This window comes from Megalobrama amblycephala, linkage group LG6, assembly GCF_018812025.1.
Source record: "Megalobrama amblycephala isolate DHTTF-2021 linkage group LG6, ASM1881202v1, whole genome shotgun sequence".
In the NCBI taxonomy this organism is placed as follows: Eukaryota; Metazoa; Chordata; class Actinopteri; order Cypriniformes; family Xenocyprididae; genus Megalobrama; species Megalobrama amblycephala.
This window is the reverse complement of record NC_063049.1, coordinates 26188529-26212885: the sequence shown is the minus strand read 5'-3', so window position 1 is coordinate 26212885 and position 24357 is coordinate 26188529. Positions and strand designations below refer to the sequence as shown.

The following is a 24357-nucleotide window of genomic DNA, read 5'->3' as shown; positions in this document are numbered from 1 at the left end:
GCTTCATGAAGCATCAAAGATATTGTTGAATATTGAAAGTCATTATTTTATTTTTTGGCGCACAAAAAGTTTGTCACTTCATAACATTAAGGTTGAACCACTGTAGTCACATGAACTGCTTTAAATATGCCTTTAGTAGCTTTCTGGGCACTGAAAGTGATAATTGTATTGCTGGCAATGCCTCACTGAGCCATCTGATTTCATCAAAAATATTTTAATTTGTGTTACGAAGATGAATGAAGGTCTTACAGGTGTGGAACTAACCCTTTAAATAGTTACCCTAAAAATGAAAAATATATCAAAATATTACTCACTCTCATGTTTTTCCAAACCCAAAAGACTTTCATTCATCTTCAAAACACGAATGAAGATATTTTTAATGAAATATGAGAGATATTTGTCATCTCAACGTTCATAAAAAGATATTAAAATCCTGAAACAACAAGCAACGGTCAATTCAGCTGTGACTTTGTCTGGAACTATTTTAGTTTGGCGAAGCAAAAGTTCACAATGTATCGGCCTGTTCACACCAAGGACCTTATCTATATAGTTTTAATAATCATTCTAATTCTATGATAACAGGGAAGTCCACACCACAGCTATAAAGATAATGCCACAGAGGAACAATATCATTGAAATCACTTTCAGAAAGATTTTTTCCAGCTGATAAGTAATAAAAACATTGACAGCCAATCAGAATCCATCCTGCTTTAAAGAGCTTGAGCATTTATAGTAGACAACGTAAACTGTATTGTGTTTATTGTAAAGAGAATGTTATCGCCAGTTGGTGTAGACAATAATATAGTTATTGTAGTTATTATTGCAATGTTACTCAATATTAACATCTTTTTTAATGAACTCTTTAAAATGTTTTCTTTTATTAATTTTTTTCTTTATCTATTAGAACTTTTGTTTGAAGTTTTAAGTCGTAATTTGATTTTAAAAAAACAATCAAAATCTCCTCTAGAAATTAAGTTTTCGCTGTGTAACACGTAACTGATATACTCAACTTCATCATACGTTGCATGTTTAGTGCAATGAGAAAATGCAAGTGATATCTGATAACAGAAGGTTCTGGTTGATCTGAAGGGTTTCTGTACATCTCAAAATACCCTCGAGTCATCCACATAAACCATGTACCATATATCACCACATTTACTGCAGACAGCTTCAGCAGCCAGGAACACAGGCCCCAAGCTCAAGTTTCATTTGCATCTCTGATCAGGATTTTATCTACAAATAATGTGCAGACGCCATCTCGTCTCCTGGCCTGCGTGTTTGATCTCAAGCGCAGTGAGAATCTGATATCATAGGCTGTTGTAAAAAGAGACAGGCATCAAAAAGCCTGCCACGGAATAAGTGTTTACCCATGACATAAGGAGCTGTCAGTGCGTCGTCCGCACTGTCGGTCCCCTCGGGATAAAAAGCTGTGCAGATTTGAGGACTTTATCTCTCTAGAAGGGATTATATGTGGTTACAGGGCAGAACTGAATCATTAAAGGAGACTTCCGGGTTCAAGTTTTGGCTTTTGGCATAACGTTGATCAGCAAACAAAATAATTTTAATTTGTTATTTTAAGGCAAAATTATGGTTACAGTAAGACACACACAATGGAAGAGTAAAAAAACCAACCTAAAATGACACCCTTGCTTCAGGTTATAACATCAGATTTCACATAACTTGCAGAGCTCATGAGAAAAGGCCTTGATTTCACAGCATCTGCTCCAAGATTCTGTTGTAATTGTCAATGCCAACGTTTCATTGTCTGACGAGCTTACAGCGAAGTGCTTGTTCTTCTGCCAAGGAACAAAACAAAACACCAATAAATCTGACAATTGAATTTTTTTCTTCTTTTTTTTTCTTCCATTTTTCAGGTCTGGTAACTGACTTTACATTGATGTCCTCTGGCAAATCACATTATTCATAACTGTTGACTCATTATTCAAAATCATTACCACGCAGACAAGCAATTAAAATGCACCCCAAAGTTGTTTCCAATGTGTCATTTTCAGGGACAACTGGGCAGGTATACAGCATATTTCACACTATACAAAGATTTTTATTGTTTCATTTGGAAGTAGCTGTCAGAACGGTTATTGTATTTTTACAGTTTTTGAATGCAGTATAAAAAAAATCTCAAAATATTGCTGATCTCTGATGAGCTTTTTGCATTCTTAAAATTACGTTTATCAGGAAAAAATGAGCAAATACTAATCCAGTTTCAACATTCTTGTTTTGTTTTTGTTTTTTTGTTGTTTTTTTGTAATATTTGAATATATTTTCTGAATATAGATTGAGTATTTTTCTGAATATATACTTTTTTTATTGAATACTGTAGATAGATGATGGAAAAAAAACCTTTTTCCTTGCTTATTTTTTATTGTTTTCCCATAACTTTTAGCATTATTGATTGTTTTATAAATATTTCATATTAAATTTTAATGTTAATAAATAACATTTTATGCTAGAAAAAAAACAACATGAAAAAAAAGTTAAATATGTAATGATTAAAAAAGGGGTTAATGAAAAATAAGAAAAATGTTAATTATCATGTTAAATTGCAGCTTCCATGAGGATGAATGGGTTAAATGAAAATTCTGTAATTAATTACTCACCCTCATGTCGTTTCAAACCTGTAAGACCTTCCTTCATCTTCAGAACACAAATTAAGATATTTTTGATAAAATTCGAGAGGTATATGACTCGTCCATAGAAAGCAATATAATCAACACTTTCAAGGTCCAGAAAGGTACTAAAGACACCGTTAAAACCATCGACGTGACTGCAGTGGTTCATATAACGACTCATATACATCTCGGATTTCATCAAAAATATCTTAATTTGTGTTCTGAAGATGAACGAAGGTCTTACGGGTGTGGAACAACATGAGGGTGAGTAATTAATGACAGAATTTTCATTTTTGGGTGAACTAACCCTTTAAGAGGGAAAAAGTAAATAAATAACATTTTTCTTAGCAGTATATTTAAAAGCAAAACCCAAAATAGACTTTTTTTTTTTTTTTGTCAAAACTTTATTAGTTTAATGGATATCTAAACTTGGGTCTAAGAGAACATTTCATTTTGTCTCTCACAGAGTCCCTAAGGGGACATGGTGATGGAAAAAATATCAGATGGGAGGAAAAATTATATTTCAGTGCTTTTTTTTTTTTCTTTTGTCATTAAAGTATTCTGTTCCTTAGAGAAACTCTGAAAACTATTGCCTTCTTATGAGAAGCTTTATGTTCATTTGCAAAAGCACTGAAATTTTTCCTCCCACCTCTTATTATTTCCATCTCAAAAGTTTTGCGAGTGAATGCAAAGTTTCTTGGGTGAACGCAAAAGTTTTGCAAGATAATGCAAAACGCATTGAAATATACCATGTCCCTTTATGGGCTTCGAACTCTCTGATAGCACTTTGTACAAGAAGTCAGTTCTTTCAACAGCTCAAAATATCCTAGCTCATGATAGCATTGCAGGATAACATATTTTCATTTTTCTGTCGAAATGCTGCAGTTCGCTTTTTTTTTCTTTTTTTCTTTTTTTTAACCTAGCTCTGCAGCATTTTATAATCAATATTGGGTTTTTTTTTAATCATTTTGGTGTGTTTTTCACAGTGAATTTAAATAAAGTTAAAATTTAAATAAAACAGGTGTGAATTTGAGAAAACAGGCTGTGTTTGAACCACTACGGGAATTGAAACCCATCTGGCATCCCTTCATACTTGACAATATCACTTTTCCAGAATGTGGCCATGGCTGACAACAACAACTTCAATGAATCAACACAGAGAAGGCATATGTGATTTTCTAAGCTCCTCTGACATCTTAAACAATATCTTTTTCAACAATGGCTGAAATGGTTGAGGCCTGTCAACCCCACCAGTCCCCCTTGGCACTTGCTCTCTCATGGAGCACATTGATACATTCAGTATGATTTAGATCAACTACCTTGGACAAAACCACTTCGGCAGGAAGGTACGAGGAGGGGAGGGGATAAGCAGGAACTTGAGAAATGGCTCTTTTATCAGCACTAAAGTGCTGGTTGATCGATGGGCTGTGATTAAAGAGACTCCGATGCTGGCCACGCTTGAGAGAGACATCAGGAGAGCCTGCCAGGACAAGTTTCTCAGAAGTGTGTTTATGCGAGTAAGCGTATAGCCGATTTGGTAACTAGGTTCAGCTGAGGACAGGAGTAGCATGGGGATTCAGGCCAGAACATTCCGCTGGAGAGACACGATCAGGTTTGCCTGAGGGAAAAGAATCTATGTTTTGAGGATACAGTCCCATAGAGCACATTTGTGCACTGTCTGGCATCTATTCAGCACTATTGGTGAATCAACAGGTTTTCTTACAGTTTATTTTCTTAGCGGTTGATTGTGCCTTTAAATTCATATGTTTGGCAATTTCTTATGTCACCTCAAGAAGCATTCTGTAAAGTAATGTGAACGAGTTAAGCAATCTCTTTTTGTCCTTCAAGAATTTGGCATTTTCCCATAAGTACATATGACTGGAAATTCAGCAGAGAATGATTTCATCACGGGAAGGTGAATAACCGCCCCATTTCCCCAGACACCCCTGGGCTATACATGTGCATTCAAACAGGTAAGTTGAAACAGGCCTATATGTAATTAGTGGTTCTTGTTAAATTATGATTGCTCATACGGTTAATGATTTTAAAGGTGCCCTAGATTATGTTTTTAAAAGATGTAATATAAGTCTAAGGTGTCCCCTGAATGTGTCTGTGAAGTTTCAGATCAAAATACCCCATAGATATTTTTTTAATAAATTTTTTTAACTGCCTATTTTGGGGCATCATTATAAACGCGCCGATTTTATGCTGCGGCCCCTTTAAATCCCGTGCTATCCGCCCACAGAGCTCGCGCTTGCCTTGAACAGTGCCTTAACAAAGTTTACACAGCTAATATAACCCTCAAAATGGATCTTTACAAAGTGTTCGTCATGCATGCGGCATGCATGCGTCGGATTATGTGAGTATTGTATACTGTTATATTGTTTACTTCTGATTTTGAATGAGTTTGATAGTGCTCTGTGGCTAACGGCTAATGCTACTCTGTTGGAGAGATTTATAAAGAATGAAGTTGTGTTTATGCATTATACAGACTGCAAGTGTTTAAAAATGAAAATAGCGACGGCTCTCTTGTCTCCGTGAATACAGTAATAACCGATGGTAACTTTAACCACATTTAACAGTACATTAGCAACATGCTAACGAAACATTTAGAAAGACAGTTTACAAATATCACTAAAAATATCATGTTATCATGGATCATGTCAGTTATTATTGCTCCATCTGCCATTTTTCACTATTGTTCTTGCTTGCTTACCTAGTCTGATGATTTGGTTGTGCACATCCAGACGTTAATACTGGCTGCCCTTGTCTAATGCCTTTTATAATGTTGGAAAACGTGGGCTGGCATATGCAAATATTGGGGGCGTACACCCCGACTGTTACGTAACAGTCTTCGGAGGTCTTTTAAACAAATGAGATATATATAAAAAGGAGGAAACAATGGAGTCTGAGACTCACTGTATGTCATTTCCATGTACTGAACTCTTGTTATTTAACAATGCCAAGATAAATTCAATTTTTCATTCGAGGGCACCTTTAATAAACTTTTGCATGTAACTTTGTGCTATTGACATGAATATGTAAAAAAAAAAAAAAAAAAAAAACAAGGATCTAGCTTGGTTAACCATTCTCCCAACCCCTGTTTGAAATCAGTAAGATATTATTCATTTAAGAAATCCAAAATTCATTTTTGACTTTTATTTAATAACTGTTTTTTTTTTTACTTAAAAACTCCTTGCATTTTCCATTGCTTGAACAAACATAGTCCTCTAACTCTGGTTAACACTGATGAAGCCAACATGCTCTAATGTCAATTCATAACTATTTTATGGTTTTGGCAAATTATTGGCTAATTCCGATTAATTAGTACAATCTCATTCATACATTTTGTTAAAATCTGCTTAAGGCCCACAGATGGTTGGGTTTAAGGGTGGACTTTCAGGCTTACTTTTTCTAAAAATTATACATTTACATATGAATCGCACAAATTCATACAAAACTGTCTCTTTGTAAAATAATTAAATTTTCTCTTGAGATCACATTGTTAATTTACAAAGAGGAAGAGCAGAGAAGAGCAGCCATTTTCTAGCCATTCACAAATGGTTCTGTCCTTATGACAGATTACAATACCTGAGGGAGATCAAATGAAGTGGTTTTTTAATTGCAGGAGAGAGGCTATAAGTGAAGTGCCCACGCAGAACCAGCTCTGCTCGGCCATCGCTACCACATTTCTCTGCAAATTAATCTATATAAATAATTAAAACATAAGAAAGGCAATAAAAACGATAAAAAAAACAGCAGGGAGATTCACTCATAGACAGTAGATATGATAATTACAGAAAAGGGCAAGATGAAATGTGGGGACAACAAGATGTGGAAAGGGGTCAGAAAACTAAACAAAGATCAAGGTGAAGGATGGTAAACAAAATGTTCCTGAAGAGTGTCATCCACTATATGTGTCAGCTCTGACATCTGTGGCATTTTCGAAAGTTTACCTTTGTTTATTCTTTAAAGTGTGATAACAGAAAGCCCAAGTCCTTAATGGCTCGCTAAGCTTACTTTTTCACAGATTCTTAATGTATCCTTTCTTTCTTGTAATATACAATTTGTATGATCTTTCTTTTCTGATGTTTTATATCTAATTGTGCAGTGTAAAGACTGCAGCAGTACTGTATTGGGGGGATGTGCAGTACCATCTGTGCTGTGCTTTTGAAGGTCATTAGCAGGTCCGCATGGAATCTGTGCTCACAAAACTGCAGATTTCCACAGAATTGGAACATCCGTCTTTTACAAAGTTCTACCGCATGTTTGTGTGTTGAAATGCTTTCAGCTACCGATACGAGTGTCTCATCTCCATTTAACACATTTTACCACATTCTGCAGAACTATGTGCGGTTTCTCAAAAATCAATGCACAAAGTGCAAAAAATTGAGAGATTCTGCCTGAGCCGTATTAGCCATCGCATGCTGAAGAAAGTAAGTAAAGCAGGGATGTAATACACTGTATACGTGTAAAATATATTCCTTGTCTTTTTAGAATTCTCAAAATGCGAGGTTCTGCACCGAATCACAAGATATTCACCAAAGAAACCTTTATGACCACATTTGAGCCATGACATGTTTTCAAACCATAATGCTACATTAGTAGTGCTCTCTATGAAAAGTTTGTGGTTCCAAAAGAAAGCACCAGCAATAAATGTACGAACACAACAATTTCACAACATACTGATCTCGTGTTTTCAAGCAACAACTAACTTCACACTTGAACTCCACAGATGCTGACCTAGATATTAATATATTTTCCATTTCACTACCCACATCCTGTTTGTTACACACAGACACCACATCCTTTTGTTACAGTCTTACCTGTTACTACTTACATTTTTTGTGTAATATATGTAGCGTATTGGGTTGTCAATTATTTAATTTAGTACATTTAAGGATATAATAATAATATTTACATACTCAAGTCATTTAATCACTGCAAATATTTTTTGATTAAAATTGTTATCAGAACATCAATTCTAAGGCACTTTAGATAAAAGCGTCTGCTAAATAAATAAATAAATATAAGTATTATGTAATTAATCCCCTTTTTTAATTGCTTAACAGCTCTAGTACTACTGTTATATGTCTTGTGTATATGTCTGAAAAAGTTTCCAATGTTCTTTCATCCCTCTCGAAGAGTTGAAATAGTGAAGATGAGGGCAGAATGCTTCAGTGTCTGAAGTGTTTAGCTGTGTTGGGTCTAGTGGATGTCAAGAGGCACAGCCAGGAACGCTTTCTCAGCTCATGTAGTCACAATACAGCCTTCAACCCCACAACCACCAGGTAAAGACAAACACAAAAGTGACCCCCTGCCAGTATGCCCAGGTGTGGGGCGACACCACAGCAGGGGGCAGCTCACAACCTTTAAAGCAGGGCTAGATCAGGCAAGCTTTCCTTGAAAGTCATGCTGTCAAAATCTCTTTGATTCCCAATGCGAGCCGTTTATGAGATTTTTAAGGAAAATGTAAAGCTACCGTGGTTCGATTTACATGCTGTGATAACGGTTTATTTATTATTATTATTATTATTATAATGATGGTAACAGAAACTTTTAAATACCAGCATCATAGAACATTAAACATTAACAAGTCTCTCCATTTTCTCATCTTGCTAAAAAATGCATAAAATAACACTTTTTTCAACATATACTCTCCCAATTCAGCCCATTTGCAAAGCATGATGGGAAGTGAAAGCCCTGTTTGATTCAACCCCGATTACTTGATTGAAACATGTTATTTCAAAATGAAAACATCAAGTTAAGTCAAAGAGTAACCATTTCAAGTCAATTTAACATGAAGCAATCACATTTAAACCAGAAACATGATACAATTATGTTCATTTCAAAATAAATTGTTTAAATAAAGTGAACACCATCAAAAAATCTTTTTTGAGTGTAGACAGATAGATAGATGTCTCATGGAGAATCAATTATGCCTCAGCTCTTATGAAACAAATGTTTCAGTGCTTCACTGTTTTTCAGTAGTGGTCAAGATAACAATGAAGTGAAGATGTCCAGTGGAACAGCATGTCGAGTGACAGACGCATTCGTGCTGTGAGGAATTTATCACTATGGCTCCATCAGTCTCTGCCCAGCCAAGCTGCCAGTCTTTGGATGAAACCCCACTTGGCACCGGCCACTAGCTTTTCATTTCAGCCACAGACAAACCGAACCATCAGGGAGTGAAACCTGCAGTTAGTCTCTCTGAACGGGAATTATGGGTTGATTGGCTGTTATTGTCTTACACAAAGCAGCTGAAAAACAAAATGGTACAAACATAATCTTTGGGGTTCCTTCTCTGCTCCCTACACATTCAGAAGAGGATATCTTTAGAAGTTCACTTGACTTCTGTGTGAGTGTTGCTTCATCACTGCACTATCAGTGACAACAGAAAATGGATCTTTTTTCCACCAAAATTTTGCTAATATGACTGCACATTAACATATATGCTTCCTGTGATTTGAAACCTCAATTATGAAAGCCGAATATCTTCTAAGGACCACTTTGCATGGCACTTTTGGGGCGAATGGAAGGTACCAGTACAGTTTAATGGATTTTTATTGATGCAAAGAAGAAATGATGGGGCAAGAAGGTGAAAAGAGATTTGAAAGTGTAATGAAACTCACATCACATTGCAACCCACCATGGTTCAATGTGCTGAAGCATGTGGCCTAACCAGTAAGCCAAGGGTCTCTACAGCACAATATGAGTTCTTACACCAAAACAGAGAGGCAGCTTATAATGTGAGAGCATGTTTTAGTGTGAAGTCAAACTGTGGGGCGTGCAGGCTCTTATTTCACCATATGTTGAGAATATTTTCCTACCTTTTCATGAGCTGTTTAAGCCTCAAGGGAAAGTCATTTATTCCTCCTCTTGTGTCTGTGGCCCAGAGGCACTGTTTCCATCTTAGGAACTGAAAAATAATTAAGAGCTCTTTCTGCTTATTATGTGTTTGCTGTAAGGCACCAGCTTCTCCATATGCTTTTCAATTCCACACAAGAGCATGACGTAGACAGCAGGACAATGACAAGGTCAGTGATATTTGAAAAAACAGCATGGCAGTCAGATCATGAAAAGCCTGAAAAACCTTGCTTTCAATTGACAGACCCAATTGCGTTTTAATGCCTTAGTGTTGGAAGATTGATATGATATGTTTAGGTTTTAAATCTTTAAATACTCTATAGACAATTTAAACATGTAGTTTTTTTTTTTTTTTAAACCTTCCCCTCTCTCTCCCTCACATGCAGGCACATGCACAGCACTACATTAGTGAGATTAAAGCTAACTGGGCATGTGTCATTTTGGCCTGGGTCACTCAGGTAATCTCCAGTCACCTTTAGTATCTGAGGTAGTCACACTCAACCTTAAGCCTCTGCCTTAAAACAAATCTGTTTTACTCGCACGTTAATCTCTACTCTTACACGGTGTGTAACAACAGTGCTTGTTTCTAATAAATCTAATAAATGTTGATCAGTTAGATGTGCCATTGCATTGCTGTATATCTCTTTGTTTATATCATAACATTAAAGATGCATAGACAAGAGCCACTGCTGTGAAATGAGCCTATAATCGTCTGATGCTTTATTTTGATGGTGCAGTAAAACTGCAGTATACTGGAATAAATCATTTTCGTAATCAGTATTTTTTTTTTTCCTGTTTTCAAGTAAACATATTAAAAAAACAAACTTGAAGGGCAAAATATATTCAAGATATTAAGATTTGTTTACTGAGAATATATAGGAATAGTTAACTCAAAAATTACTCACTTATTTACTCACTCTAATGTATTACTTTCTTTCTTCTATAGAACATAAAAGAAGCTATTTTGAAGAATGTTTCAACAGTTTTTGTCCATAAAATGAAAGACTCCGAAACACAATTAACAAAAAAAACAAAACAAAAAACAATAAAGCTAAAACTGAAGTAAAAATAGACTAAGTGGCCATTCACACAGAACATGTTTTACATTCCACTGCTCTGCTTTTCCATTGTTTATTCTACGTAAACGCCCTAGACTGATGTGTTTGATAGTTGCGCTCGTGTCTCTTGCATTATCTCACGCATGACAAGGCGTTCTAAAAAAAATAACACGTTCCGTGTGAATGGCTCCTTTAGTGTGCAATGGAGTAAAACCAAACGTGCCGCACAAGTCCTGAAAAGTGAATCCAAAGCACCTCGATCAGCATAGGTCATAAATATAGGTCATAAACCCTGCCCTCTCCATGTAATTTAATAATTTAATTAAAGTGTTTGTTTTTTAAAGGTGCTCTATGTAAGTTTCTGACTGTACTAAAGCATAAAAGTACCGTAATATGTTTGCAGATATTTATTAAACATGCTCAGTTCATTTCTCTGAAAACCATTGCTACAGCCAGTTATTTTACGTTGAAATTTGCGTTCATTGTCGGAATTTCTGTATATGTTTCGATCTGTGCAAGACCACACGTTGCAAATTTGCCCAATAGTATTTCGCCACCCCGGGTTGCCAGTTGTCAGAAAACACATGCATCGAAGCCAGTGAACAAACTGGGTCAGAGATCGCAGATTCTACCTAAAAGCCTCAGCAACCATCTAAAAGTCTCTATGAATGGGAGCATATTAAAACGTGATATCAACCTCATCATAAATCAACTAATTATCTTACAGTGTGTAAGTCTCCTCGCCTTTCAATGTCAATTGACCCTTCGCAAAGACCCGCCCCCCTTAGTTACTGTTGCTTTGTCCGACAAGCCGTAGAGTTGTCACGCCACACACAGTGAAAAATACATTGCGAAGCAAAGAGGACACTGACAACACGTCGACAGAAAAGACAAAGCAGGTTACTTATGATATTAAACAAAGTCCCAGCTTTCAAACTGTGTAGTTTTTTTAAAGAATTTCAAACAATAAAAACCATTTTATGGCTCTTTAATGTGTCATGACAGACTGCTGTAGCGCCTCAGCTCAAGCGGCTCGTGAACCGATCATCTCTTCTTACTAGTTAATTTATAGCATCAAATAAAGATGAATGAACAAGAGAAGGAATGTTGTTTCAAACGCGGAAAGACGTTAGTACACACCATTTTTAAAGTTTAAGTCCACCGAGGTAAATCTTTTGTTGGACTAAATGGCGGATTCGGCAATGTCAATCAAACTCCCGGCGAAGGGTCAATTGAACTTGCTCCTGTTGCGCGTCTTCAAACTGGCAACCCGCGAGAGCTTCGAGTCTGAGAAGGAGGGGGCGGGGCAAACAATATTTTGAATTTGGCCTGCAGTACCCATTTCAACCACTAGCTGTCATTTTTACATGGAGCAACTTCAAAATAAGTTTGGTTATGTTATTCGATGCTATAAAAACGGGGGTTTGACATCATGATTGACAGCTGTGATTGACAGCTTCTCTGAGAGAAGTAGTCACTGAGGCACTAACAGACTTTTTTCAAGATTTTCGGGAGGAGTTTGCAGCTTTAACTTTAATTTCTACATTTCAATAACGGTTTATTTTACAACGACATAATGAGTTGTTCTGCAGTAATTCTGCGGGAGAGTGGGCGGGGCCTTGATAGTGCGCGGCTCCACTTCATGCTCACTACTGCGCAGAATCGTGTCCCGAATCAGCACAAGATGTCAGCGCCATATTGGGACATTGGCAGCTTCACTTTTCTACAATGGAAGAGAGTGGAGGTGCGTCGTCCATCTTTTTTTTTTACAGTCTACGTGTAAAACAGTCTAAACGTTCTTCAAAGCAAGTTCATCTTCCTAAGATGCATGCATTTTTAAAGGTTACTGTATAATATAGAGGTGGAGACAGAATATAGCCTATGCTCTGAGAGACTCTTCCACTGACACTGTTGTGCGCAGTGCATTCACCACAGTATGTTATGCATGGTTAAACCTGCATGGATATCTCAAGCATACATAAAGTATTTTTCCCAGAATACATTTCAGGACTGTTTTCAGATCTTTCTAGCTATTATCGTAGAACGTCGGTCAGCGGAATAGCTGTAATTTAGCATGTGAGACTTGATTACAGCTTTCAGAGATAAATGATAGGGCCTCGTTAAGGCTGCCATAAAATAATTAAATCAAAGAAAATGAAAGGGAAGTGGAAGATGATGCCTTGATTTGCTGTTATGGTGAATGAATAGGGGTATTCTTGTCACGTGTCAAGGCTCAGCATTAATGTGCTTTAAGAGAACAGGATGTAATGTGATTTGCCAGCGCTTAGGCTGTGCGCTTAGCCACGAGCAGGAAGAGGTAATATAAGACGTAAGAATGTGGCTTAGTTTTTGAGAGCTCATTTTCCAGGCAGGGGTTATGTTTGCATCAAATACGCAATCTGGCTGTTTTCATCTTTGACACAGTAATTCATTGATTTAGACTGATGTCAGTACAAATACACAGACCTAGGTCCATTGTGATTGAGGCCTGATCGTAGGTTGTGCATAATCATTGGGCAGCAGTGGCAGACAAAGCACCAAGGGAAATGTTAATTAGCCACACAGAAGAGCCACATGTCCATCCGCCCAAGGACGCCCGGTCCGACGGGTATGACAAGCACTGACAGATGCGCTGCCATCTCACACGCTCCCTTTGAAATTTATCAGGATAATCCCTGGCATGTTTAGAACTTTGATTAAAAGTTAATGAACTCACAGGAAGAGATATGTTGGGCATTCCGGCAGTCAACCCGCAAGGCAAAATCTTCTTCGTGGTCCAGCAGAGAGCATGTGTGCATGCTGTCACTGTGGCACTGTGCTGACAACATGTCAGTCGAAGTATGTGTTAAGTATCCACTCGAGCATTGTGCGGTGCGTGTGATTGACTTAGCAAAGAGGTTCCTGTGTGTCACAAGGTCGATAAAATGGCACGTGAGGGAATGTCATTTCAATGGGTTATTGTAATGACCTTCCATGGGAACGCACGGCTGCTGTAGATAAATTCAGATTTTCTAGCTCTTAATTACGATGAGCTGGAAAGAAGATAAACACTTAACAGCCACTCATGGTCAAGATGACAGTCCCTCAAAGGCCACAAAAGAGTAATCCCCTTCTAGATTATAAACCACACGTTCAAAATCATTAGCTGCACAATATGGACCAATGAGGTTTCCTGGTAATGACAATGGCAAGGAATCTTTGTAATTACTTGACAAAACTGCTCAGGCCTTGAGCAATTGAGAAATAATTCCTGTTGATTAGCACAGAGCAGATGACGGCCTAGTGAACCTCAATGCCAGTGTGGCGAGATGGTAGAAAAGATGCTCTGTAGTCTGTACATGCTGTGAATTTCTTTTTCACAACTGTTTTAACATCATTGTGAAAGTACAATAATAATAATAAACCTCTTAAGACCGAATAAGGAAAATTGAAGGAATAAATTGAAGAAAAACAATATGTCAATATGTTCACTAAATGTAAATGTCCAGGGATAAACATGATGAGTTGTATTAGCAACACTTCAGATTTTGGAAAATACAACTTCCAAAAGTTTTAATTTGTTTTACAAAAAAAAAAAAAAATTGAATTGCTCTGCTCCCAATCATTAGAATATGGAAATATCCTTTACTGTACCCTCTGATCACATTGCAGAAAAGTGATATTCTTCCTCCAGTATTTTTGTCTTGTTTTCCAGTGCAATTGTCTAAAGATTCTTAAATCAAGATGCATTTACTGGAAGTACAAAATGACCTAAAATATTGATTTTGAAAATGCTTGATTTTTGTCAAAATTATCAAAATGAAGTGAGTTTAAGATTAAAATATTAACAAATATCTGCCAATGGGCTCAGAAAAACTCACTGACACATTTGTTCTTGCTTTAAGCATAAACTCAATTAATTGTGTTCAAATTTTCAAGACTTCTTTTTAAATTTGCATATCAAGTAAATGTATCTTGATTTAAAGATGTTTAGATATTTGTATTGGAAAACAGTTCAGTTTTTGCAATGTACTGTATGCAACATTTAATGACTTTATGAATTTAATTTCTGCTTTGATTTAAGGCCTTTAAGGCCTTAATTTGTGTAAGGGTAAATTAAGACCTTTTTAAGACCCACAGAAACCCTGTTATTATTAATACTATATTATTTTTGGTCTTTTTTGTCAAAAGTATAATATATTATTTTTGACATGGCCTTTCACAATAATGTCAAAACAGATGCGAACACTTCTACTATCTATCTATCTATGGAAGAACTGCATTGGTTCATTTTAAAAGGGAAAGAGGAGGTGTGGAGGTTGGTAGAAAAGAGCGTTCTTCAGCATTCTCTCGGGTTTGAAATATCAGGAGAGGGAGACAAAGTGCGGTGGGCACTGTCATTGATCATATGTCTTTGACCTTCACAGTAGCTTAGTTTGAATATTTCCAAAGTCACCTCAGGTTGGTGGAAAATTGACATTTCATTTGTGAAATATGTTCCAGAGTGCCCTTTTCACATTTAGTTCCAAAACTTTCAGCTCTTTCACTGCATACACTGGATGAAGAAACAGAAAGACTTCAACAAAGGTTCAGATCACTGCAGCAATGAAAAAAATGCTTATGGTTAAATAGGGCATCAGGATTATGTGTGAATATTTGTGGATCAGTTTACATAGGCTGCATTGGGCCAGGTTGGGAGTTGCTATTATGTTACAATGAGAGCAGCACACAAATCACTAAGAACAGTCCTCTGTGGAGACCTTGTAATGTAGATTTATGATGCTTTTCATTTAAAATGGTCTGGCTGGTACCTATCTTATGCCACTAGATGATTTGTTACATTTAAATATCTGAATAAAAAGAAATGTTTCGCATGAGATTAAATGAAATTAAAAAACACAAAGCTGCTTCACACAATGGTCACTCCTGATTATGACAACATCGCAATAGTTTTAAAATGTGCACAAGCATATTAAAATCAACAACTGTTTAGCACAGAGGCGTAAAAATTTGTATTACAGCTCATGTGAAGATGAATCTGCTATATAATGCAGGTTAAAGTTGAAGTATGAGTGCACTTTAACCCCTATTATGAATTCAGACATTCCTGTCAAAATTGACTGAAAAAAAATGAGTTTACATTTATAAAACAAAAGAAAATAATGAATGATATTTTATTTAAAGGCAATGATGCTATTAAGGCGAAACATCCACAAGCTTTTGTCCTTTCATCAAATGCTGACAACAACAATGGCAAATGATTTCTCATTTACCATGCAGGTATTTAATGATTTTTAGTAACAATAAAACAATAAATGACTCATTACTTGTCTTTCTGTGTTGGTTTCCCTTTCATATGATTCCTGTTAAAATAAATTACTGTATGCAGATATCTTAAAGTCTTAGCTATAAAAAATAACTTTTGAACATTATCACTTTTGAACACGTCAATAGCCAGCGGGCATATTGTCACACTATGAGGTAAGTTGTCATAAGGGAACACGCCATCGAACAGCATCGAACATCTGCTTGTTAACTTGTAATATATCAAAAACTGGGTAATAAGGTTCATTAGTTAACATGAACTAATAATGAACTATACTTATCCAGCTTTTATTAACCTTTGTTAATGTTAATTTCAACATTTACTAATACATTATTAAAATCTCACTTCTCAAGTGAGAATACTAACTTAAAAACTGTTTATGAGCAGTTTTCATTTATAACAAGGTGCAGTCTCCTGACTTATGGTGTCTGGACACCAATATTTTAGAGATTCAGAAAAGATGAATCACCGTCTGGCCAACTGAGATTTTGCAGAGATTTTGTAATAAAGGTTGGGATCATGATTTTTCAGTAGTACTGCACAATACAAGTGTATATTAGCATTTTTATTGTTAGAGCATTTGGACCCAGAAACAGTGATGCCAGACTTAACAACTGGATTATAAGCTTTTCAGCAAAATTTAAATAGTATAACAATTATGGTTAACGCTTTAAAATAATGGTCCGTCATTAATAGGTAACTATTTAGTAAGTAACGCAGGATAAATGAGTAGTACTAAATTAACACTTCAGCTACTACTATTAACTAATATGGAAACTAGATTAACTAATCAGTAAGTAATATCAAATTTAGGACTGAGATAGTTCCTTATTAGGTAATCAATAATTACTGAATGAGATTGGCCTCATTAAGAATAACTAATAACTATGACATTATAAAGAATTACCAATTACTAATCACAATATTAAGGTGTCTGAGACGTGAGCAATTTTTATTCTTTTTTATTCTGAACATTGTCATAAAATGCATTCCTAATTACTCATGTGTTACCTCTTCAAGAAAAAATAATGTTCCACATCACTAGTAGTTCCTGCAGAGTGACTAGATAATATTTGAGTAATTATGATGCATTTTATGACCATGTTCAGAGTAAAAAAAGATGATCTTCAAGAACTAGTAATGATCTGGTCCAGATGACTAGTAGTTTTTAAAAAGAGTAACAATTGACACTTGAAAAAGTTAGTTAGAATTAAGGAATTAAGAATTAATTAGCAGATATTAAGGGCACAGTCTACTAATACTCTAATGTTGTGTGTCTTACAAAGTTTCTTATCTTTAGTATAATGTCTATAGTGGACTATTGAGATAAAGTGTTACCATAGCGTTTATCCCTGTTAATGTGCATACATTTAGTCAACTGCCCTTTTCAGCTGATTTGGAGGCATTGCTCTGCTTAGTTCCTATTAGCATTAATAACAATATTTTAGATACAACTGATGGCAGGTTCTATGCACAGAGAAAACACACACTTCTGTAAGTGGACTTTTGACTCAAAACCTTAGGGTATAGTTATTAAGCTATAAAACTGGTGACAACTTCCCCATGTGAGAACTAGCCCTGGTCTCCCCAATATGTGCAACATAAAATAAAAACAGACAATTCTGCATTTGAATTCGCCTTTTTATAAATCATAGGGTGTTACATCACAGGTATGATAGTATCCTACACTACTATTAACATACAGTGAATATTTCACTGCCTACCTTCGTCACTCTGCTGCCACATACAAACCCCTCATAGAGAGGGCTGGGTTTATGTGAACCCGGCACTGTGGTTGGTTTCAATAATTTACATATGCGATTCTGATTGGGTAAAACGCTTGTCAATCGGTACGGTACTGCGCATACGTAAAAAAATGGGCGGGTAAAGGCAGTGGAGGACAGAAAAAAACAAAAACAATCCGCCCGGGCGTCCATCTTGAATACAGTAAGCCAACGGTGACTGACAGCAACGGAGAGTGAAATCGCGATAAATTGAGTTCCGACCGCTCTTAAAAGTCAACTGACTGCGAACACCGGGAAAATACATATTGAAGGATTACATTTAGTGCCGTTATCTGTCAATTCCGTCTAATTTTTGGCGTCATATTCCCGACGGGGCTGATGAAGTTATTTCGGAGGCTGTAACGTTACATGCTAAGCTTTATTCAGCCGTCGACATGTCTTAGTTTAAAACGACTGCTTGTTTTAACTACCTACCTTAGCAGCTCTGGAAAAGCTTTGTGAGGTTGGTAAATGCAGATTTGAGTCATTAACACCCGAAGGGAATGTGGATATAGCGCGTTTGGCCATATTTAAGTCCTTCACTGTCAACTTGAGCTCGCGCGTGCGCTGAATCGTGCGCGTGACCCCATTTATTTCACTTTATCTATGCTCAGTTGTACTACATAAATTATATTTATAAATATATATATAAAAAGTGAAGTAAGCGTGATGCGGAAATATCGTTTAGGGATGGTGATTATATTTTTATCCCGGTAAATGTGCATGCATTTAGTGTACTGTCATAGACTTTTCAGGTGGGTGTGATTTAGAGACATTGCTCTGCTCGAAATATTTGTTTCATTGCATCAATAACAATATTTTATATATATTTTATGGCGGGTTCTATGCATAGGTTGTCCAGCTCTATTCATTGGAAATGGGAGCTGTCCCATTTACTGAAAGATCTTATTGAACGGGCTCGTTTATTCTGAGCGCGCGGCAGGGCAACATTGTATATATAGTATTCGTACGCGTTGGAATTTCCTCGTTATTGATATGGTTTTTCAGGAAAACTGCTTGGACAGTCATAGATAACTTTATTTCTAAAAGCTCGTCTGCGCGAACTATCACCAGTGGACTCTTTGATGCCGTTTTCCCAATCGCTAAATCTGAGGACTATAAACTGCCATTGGATTTGTGCACTGCCATATATCACTGACTCGGTGACATGGATGTGTTTCACTGACTGCTGATCAGTAATTCGAGGGGAAACTTGAATGCAGAGACTCTTGGATTTTGTAGGACAAGACAGAAGATTGAAAAATGGGACCTGCAACAAAGCTGGCGTTTGGAGTGTTCCTCATCTCCTGCTCCTCAGGTGGGAATTAATATGTGGTGACCCCTTTAAATGCAATATGCATGTACAGAGTGTTCGTTTGTATCATGACATGTTTTTTTTTTTTTTTCTCTGTGTATGTATGTGCCACCGGAGGCTGTTTCTCGTGTTACTCCGCATTGAGATCGAATTCTCTGGTTTCTCGTAAAATAGCTACATAACACCATCTGAATATAATCTGAGCATGCACCATACAGGAGCAGCGTTTACTGCCAGGATTGTGCAGCTTATTTTCTCAGTGACTGGTCTGACAAGTTTCCAACATGAAGACCTGTTCGGTAGAGTTGAGAAAGCACACTAGTGGTGTATTGAACTACTGTATGTTCATATAATATTGGCCAATATCATTGTGCTGGCTGCTGCTGCTGCTCATGTATGCATGCATGCATGTTTTATATGTTGCATGTAAACCCCCTCTACTGGTAGCTCTTATTTTTTAATTATGGATAAGCACTGTTACATTTATGTATATCAGTACATGAGTAATTTAAAAAGGGAAAAAAAAATCATTTGATAAGGCCGGCTAGGCCAAAGGTCATATTTGCATGTGAGAACATTAGATAAGATATGGCTGAAGTTACATGAGCATATTTAATGTGCACCTTTATATGATTATATATATATAGGAGTATTTAAGGAATAGCAAGGCAACAGTGTATGTTTCTATACAGACTGTGATCAAGGTTTGAATTTTGCTTTTATTGAAAAATGCATAAGAGGCACAGTCTGTGCCTGTACTCTGTGTTCCCACTACATCCCTCATCCTGGATCACACTTGCCCACACAGCCCTGTACTCTTTTGGCTACAGAGACAATTAATCAATACAATGTTATATTTGAGCACATCGCTTCGGTATTTATATCAGTCTATAGGCAGAAGTATTCAGGAGCATCTGGGTAACATAAGAAACCATATCTTATGGGTCACATTGCACATGCTCTCTCAGAGGAATCGGTGTTAACTAATGGGATGAGCATACCTGCTCGTAGTGATATGAGGAACCTTTCACCTGATTGTTGTTTGAATTGTGTTTACGGATTTGTGTTGTATTCTTGTGTTACACAACTCAATGTCTAATAGAGTTACTTCACAATGTTACTGGATGTTTTGTCTGTATTTGGACCATGCTTGCTACTGTTCAGAAATGAGAAATAATTGAACAGTTTGATTTTGTATGCTGCATGTGAGCTTTCACAAAAGTTTTGCCCAGGCATGAGTTTATGCCTGCTGAGAGAATCAAGTTTGAGCGCTTGCCCAGTCGAATGTAAATTATGCCTTAAACGCCACGACTCCTAAAATAAATCACAACTGGCAACTTCTGACTAAACGCACACAGAGAAACGGGAAGCTTAAAGAGGAATTTGTGAATTTATTTAATGAAGTTCCTATAGATCTATCAATGCAGAATGACAGAAACGGTGTTTTTCTTATATAGATATATTTTACTTAGTAGGTGAAATGCTGTATTATTTGTTATTGTTTTCAAATGGATTGTTTTGTCAGGATAACATGAATTGTATGATTTTTTTATTTATTATTTTTCAATTTCTAGTCTAATCCTTTTATGAACGCGCTGATTGAGCTATGTGCTCTGGTTGAAATCAAAGCATTAGAGTGAAAAGCTTACGCTTGTAGCTTGTGTTGATGCATTACAAATCCACACTTGAGTTTTGGCATGGGGTTACATTTTGTAGACAGCAGCAGTAGCAGTTAGCAAACACACTTAATACATCAATACATCCATGCCAGTACATGTTAGAAATATAAAACCACTGGTAAACCTCTTACCTGGAAGTTGAAGTAAACCTACAACCTAAAAGTTGTAACAAGATACATTTGTTGTTGGTGTTGTTGTTGTTGTTGTTATTATTATTACAACAAATAATAACAATAAATCATAATAACAGTTTTAACTTTTTGAGTGGTGGTCACAGTGCCTCAGATCTGATGAATGATAACATACCAGAAGTGTGAAGTAATGCGCTTTATTTTATGTTATAATGTTGACTGCAGACTTCTTAGTTGAACTTCCAAACTTTGTTTTGGCTTCTGTTTCCTGTATCTGTTTTTCCTGTAAGTAATTACCAGCTATTATAAGTAAATACTGTTTTTCATGAGAGCTTTGGAATTGAGTGTCTTGCACGATTAACATTTAAAGCAAACAAAAAAAGTTTGTGTGCCTTCCAGAATGCATCATCATTTGGCAGTATGCATTAAAATGACATACTTATGCACAGCGTTATGTGTGCTTGTGATTGTTTTACTGTTTTAGACTACATAGCCTACTGACTGGAGTGCAGAACCGAAGTAATGGTGGTTCCTCTTCCACTGTCTTATTCTTTGTAATCTGTCAGCACAGCTGTTGTGAGTAAGAGGGGTTACATTTATTTCCCTTGTATAACACCCGGACAGCTTAGCTGGGGTCATTGTGCAGTGACACAACTTCTAAAACAAATCCCCAAAACAAAGATCTTTCTGTGTTGTGGATAACATACATTTACTCCTGAAATCCTCTTTTGTAAAGCCACAGCACGGTCGCTGATGGGCAAATCGATAAATGTGCATTTGGATTATACAGTGGCTGGTTTTTGTTGTGTGACTAAAAAAAGATTTTCACTGAAAAGTATGTTCACCTTTATCTTACTTGCTTAGTTCTTTTTTTGTACATATGTGACCCTGGACCACAAAACCAGTCATACATCACACTGGTATATTTGTAGCATTATATATACATTGTATGAGTAAAAATTATCGATTTTTCTTTTATGCCAAAAATCATTAGGATATTAAGTAAAGGTCATGTTCCATGAAGATATTTTGTAAATTTCCTACCGTAAATATAGCAAAAATGTATTAATATGCATTGCTAAAGACTTCATTTGGACAACTTTAGAGGTGATTTTCTCAATATTTTGATTTATTTTGCACCCTCAGATTCCAGATTTTCAAATAGTTGTATCTTGGCTATATTGTCAAATTCTAACAAACCATACATCAATGGAAAGCTTATTTATTCAGCTTTAAGAAGATGAATAAATGTCCATTTCAAAAATGTACCTTTATGACTGGTTTTGTGCTCCAGGGTCACATATGTGATGAGTGAACATACTAGTACAAGGCTATTGTCTGTTATGAAGGTGCAAAAGGAAATGGTCACAAACTGTTGGTTGCTCTTTCTTCTTTTTATTTCAATTTTCTTTCTAATTTCTGGAATAATGAAGTCTTTCTACATGGTCATTTGGATGAACTCTTTCATACGCAAGTTTAAAATATGCTAGCTGAGCCCACAGCGTGAGTTTTTAAGGTGACCGTTTTTTTAGAACGTATCATATTCATAATATTATTTCCATGGTGATGCGCCATGCTTGTCATGTGACACACCGCAGCCACAATAGCACTGTATGACAGATGTATTGCCTTTATTCAGTTTTTCCTTTTTTATTCAAAATATTCACAAACCTGTTACCATATCATGAACTATTCAATATATTCAGATTCTCAAATATGTGTAAGTGAATGTGTTTTGTCGTTTAAACGCCATTATTATCAATCATGTTAGTTGATCTATAACATGCAATAGGGCTGCAAGATATATTGCAATTTATCGCAAATATTATTGCATGCGATTTGCGATTTGCATGCACAGCTTGTCAGAGCTGTACTTGTCAGTAGTAAATGCTTTTCCATCTGAAAGCCAGAGGGCGCTCTCATGCAGAATCTCCAAATATGCCCTTCCACAGAAGAAGATAACACGCCTCAATTCCAGGAAATCCCTATGGATGCTATACTATCACTGTAGCTGAATAAACAGAAGATCGATACGCTTTGATTAAACATGAGTAATAAACACGACTGTCTAATTCTGTGTAAGAAGCCACATCATCTCACAGAAGGATGCTCAACTGCCGTTATGAAGTGAATTTGGAGTAAAAGCATGTTATTAAATGATGTCTTTTGTTGGACAAGATGTTAATAAATGCTTCTCATGCCTGGAAAGATGTTTGACGCGTGTTGCTTTTTCAGATGTACATTATAAGCGAGTCAAACTCGCAGTGCTTTCAGATGGATTAGCATTTGGAGCCATACTTCATAATCGCACTAAGAATCGCATTTAAGTGTGATTTCAATGTTATTTTTGGTATCGTGAAATATATCGTGCAGCCCTAGTGATGCTCCGATCTGCCTTTTTTGCCAATACCAATTCCGATACCTGGGATTCAGTATTGGCCGATACAGAATACTGATCCGTTATTCAGGTAATAATAAAAAAAAAAAAAAGTACTGAATTACCTAAGAAAACTTTGCGTCTCACTGTGTTGAAGAGACTGGGATCATTCTTTTGTGCAAGGCATCAGGCTTGACTTAAACATTACTTTCTTAACTTTGTAAAACAAAATAACAAACAGACACAAATGTAGTGAATTATTTATTAAATAACTGTGTGTCAGTGCAACAACTGTAAATAAACCAATAGCTTCACTAGCTTAGTAGACATTCAAAACAAACATATGCACCATATAAATATATGCACCATATTACATATTCATTATAATTTTTATGTTCTTCAATATTTAATGCATGTTTGAATAAATCCATCAAGTTTGTATGACAGCCACCATTTTAAAGTTTATATTAAGTTATTATTATAACTTTATTATTATAAAAACTTCCTTGGGTTTAATGTAATTACAAATCAGTTAATTTTAACCTTCAATATTATATAGTAATGTAGTGTAACGTGTAGTGTAATGTAACGTGTTTACAGTATTAGTTGAGAGATTTTTTTTTCATGAGAAAATTTGCCATGTACTGTACCTGTTATATATCCAAAATAATCGATATTGAATCGAACTGAATTGAATCAAAATTTGAATGGAATAGTGACATTTGTGTCATTTGTGTCACCCCTGTTAAATATGTCGACAAATTATAATTGAAAAGATTATTATTGTCACTTCCATAGATATCGCTGTGTATTTAAAACACTATAAATGGATTTATTGCTAGTATTTGTGTGTATTTAAATGTCTGAAGCCTAAAATAAACATTATGTGGTTGAAAACACTGAAGAGTTGTGATATACGATGTCCATCTCTGGCTGTGCTCCAGCCAAAGCACGAAAGCACATTTGAATTTAGCAGCTGAGCATTCTTACCAGCCTAGAGTGATCACACTGGTATGATCGTCAAAGGGTTGAACAAATTAATTTCACATTATTGCACATTTGAAGCCCTAAGTCTATTTCACTTCCAGGTTAAAGAGTTAATCGGGAGTCATTTCACTATTTATTTTACAAACTGCAACTAAAGATCTGTGAATTGTATGTGTTTTAGTACATTTATTGTGTATGATCTCTTATCTGATTGTGTGGAAATCCAG

At 36.1% G+C, this 24357-nt stretch overlaps 1 protein-coding gene across 2 annotated transcripts in view; it reads left to right on the top strand.

Annotated features, from left to right (window-relative positions):
• Positions 1-17774: 17774 nt before the first annotated feature.
• acvr2aa (activin A receptor type 2Aa) overlaps positions 17775-24357 on the top strand; it is a 65199-nt gene continuing 58616 nt past the window's right edge. For both annotated transcript variants that reach the window (XM_048193595.1, XM_048193594.1), the window contains exon 1: positions 17775-18959. In XM_048193595.1, the coding sequence (XP_048049552.1) occupies positions 18905-18959 (55 nt within the window). In that variant the 5' untranslated portion in view covers positions 17775-18904. The remainder of the gene's footprint in view (positions 18960-24357) is intronic.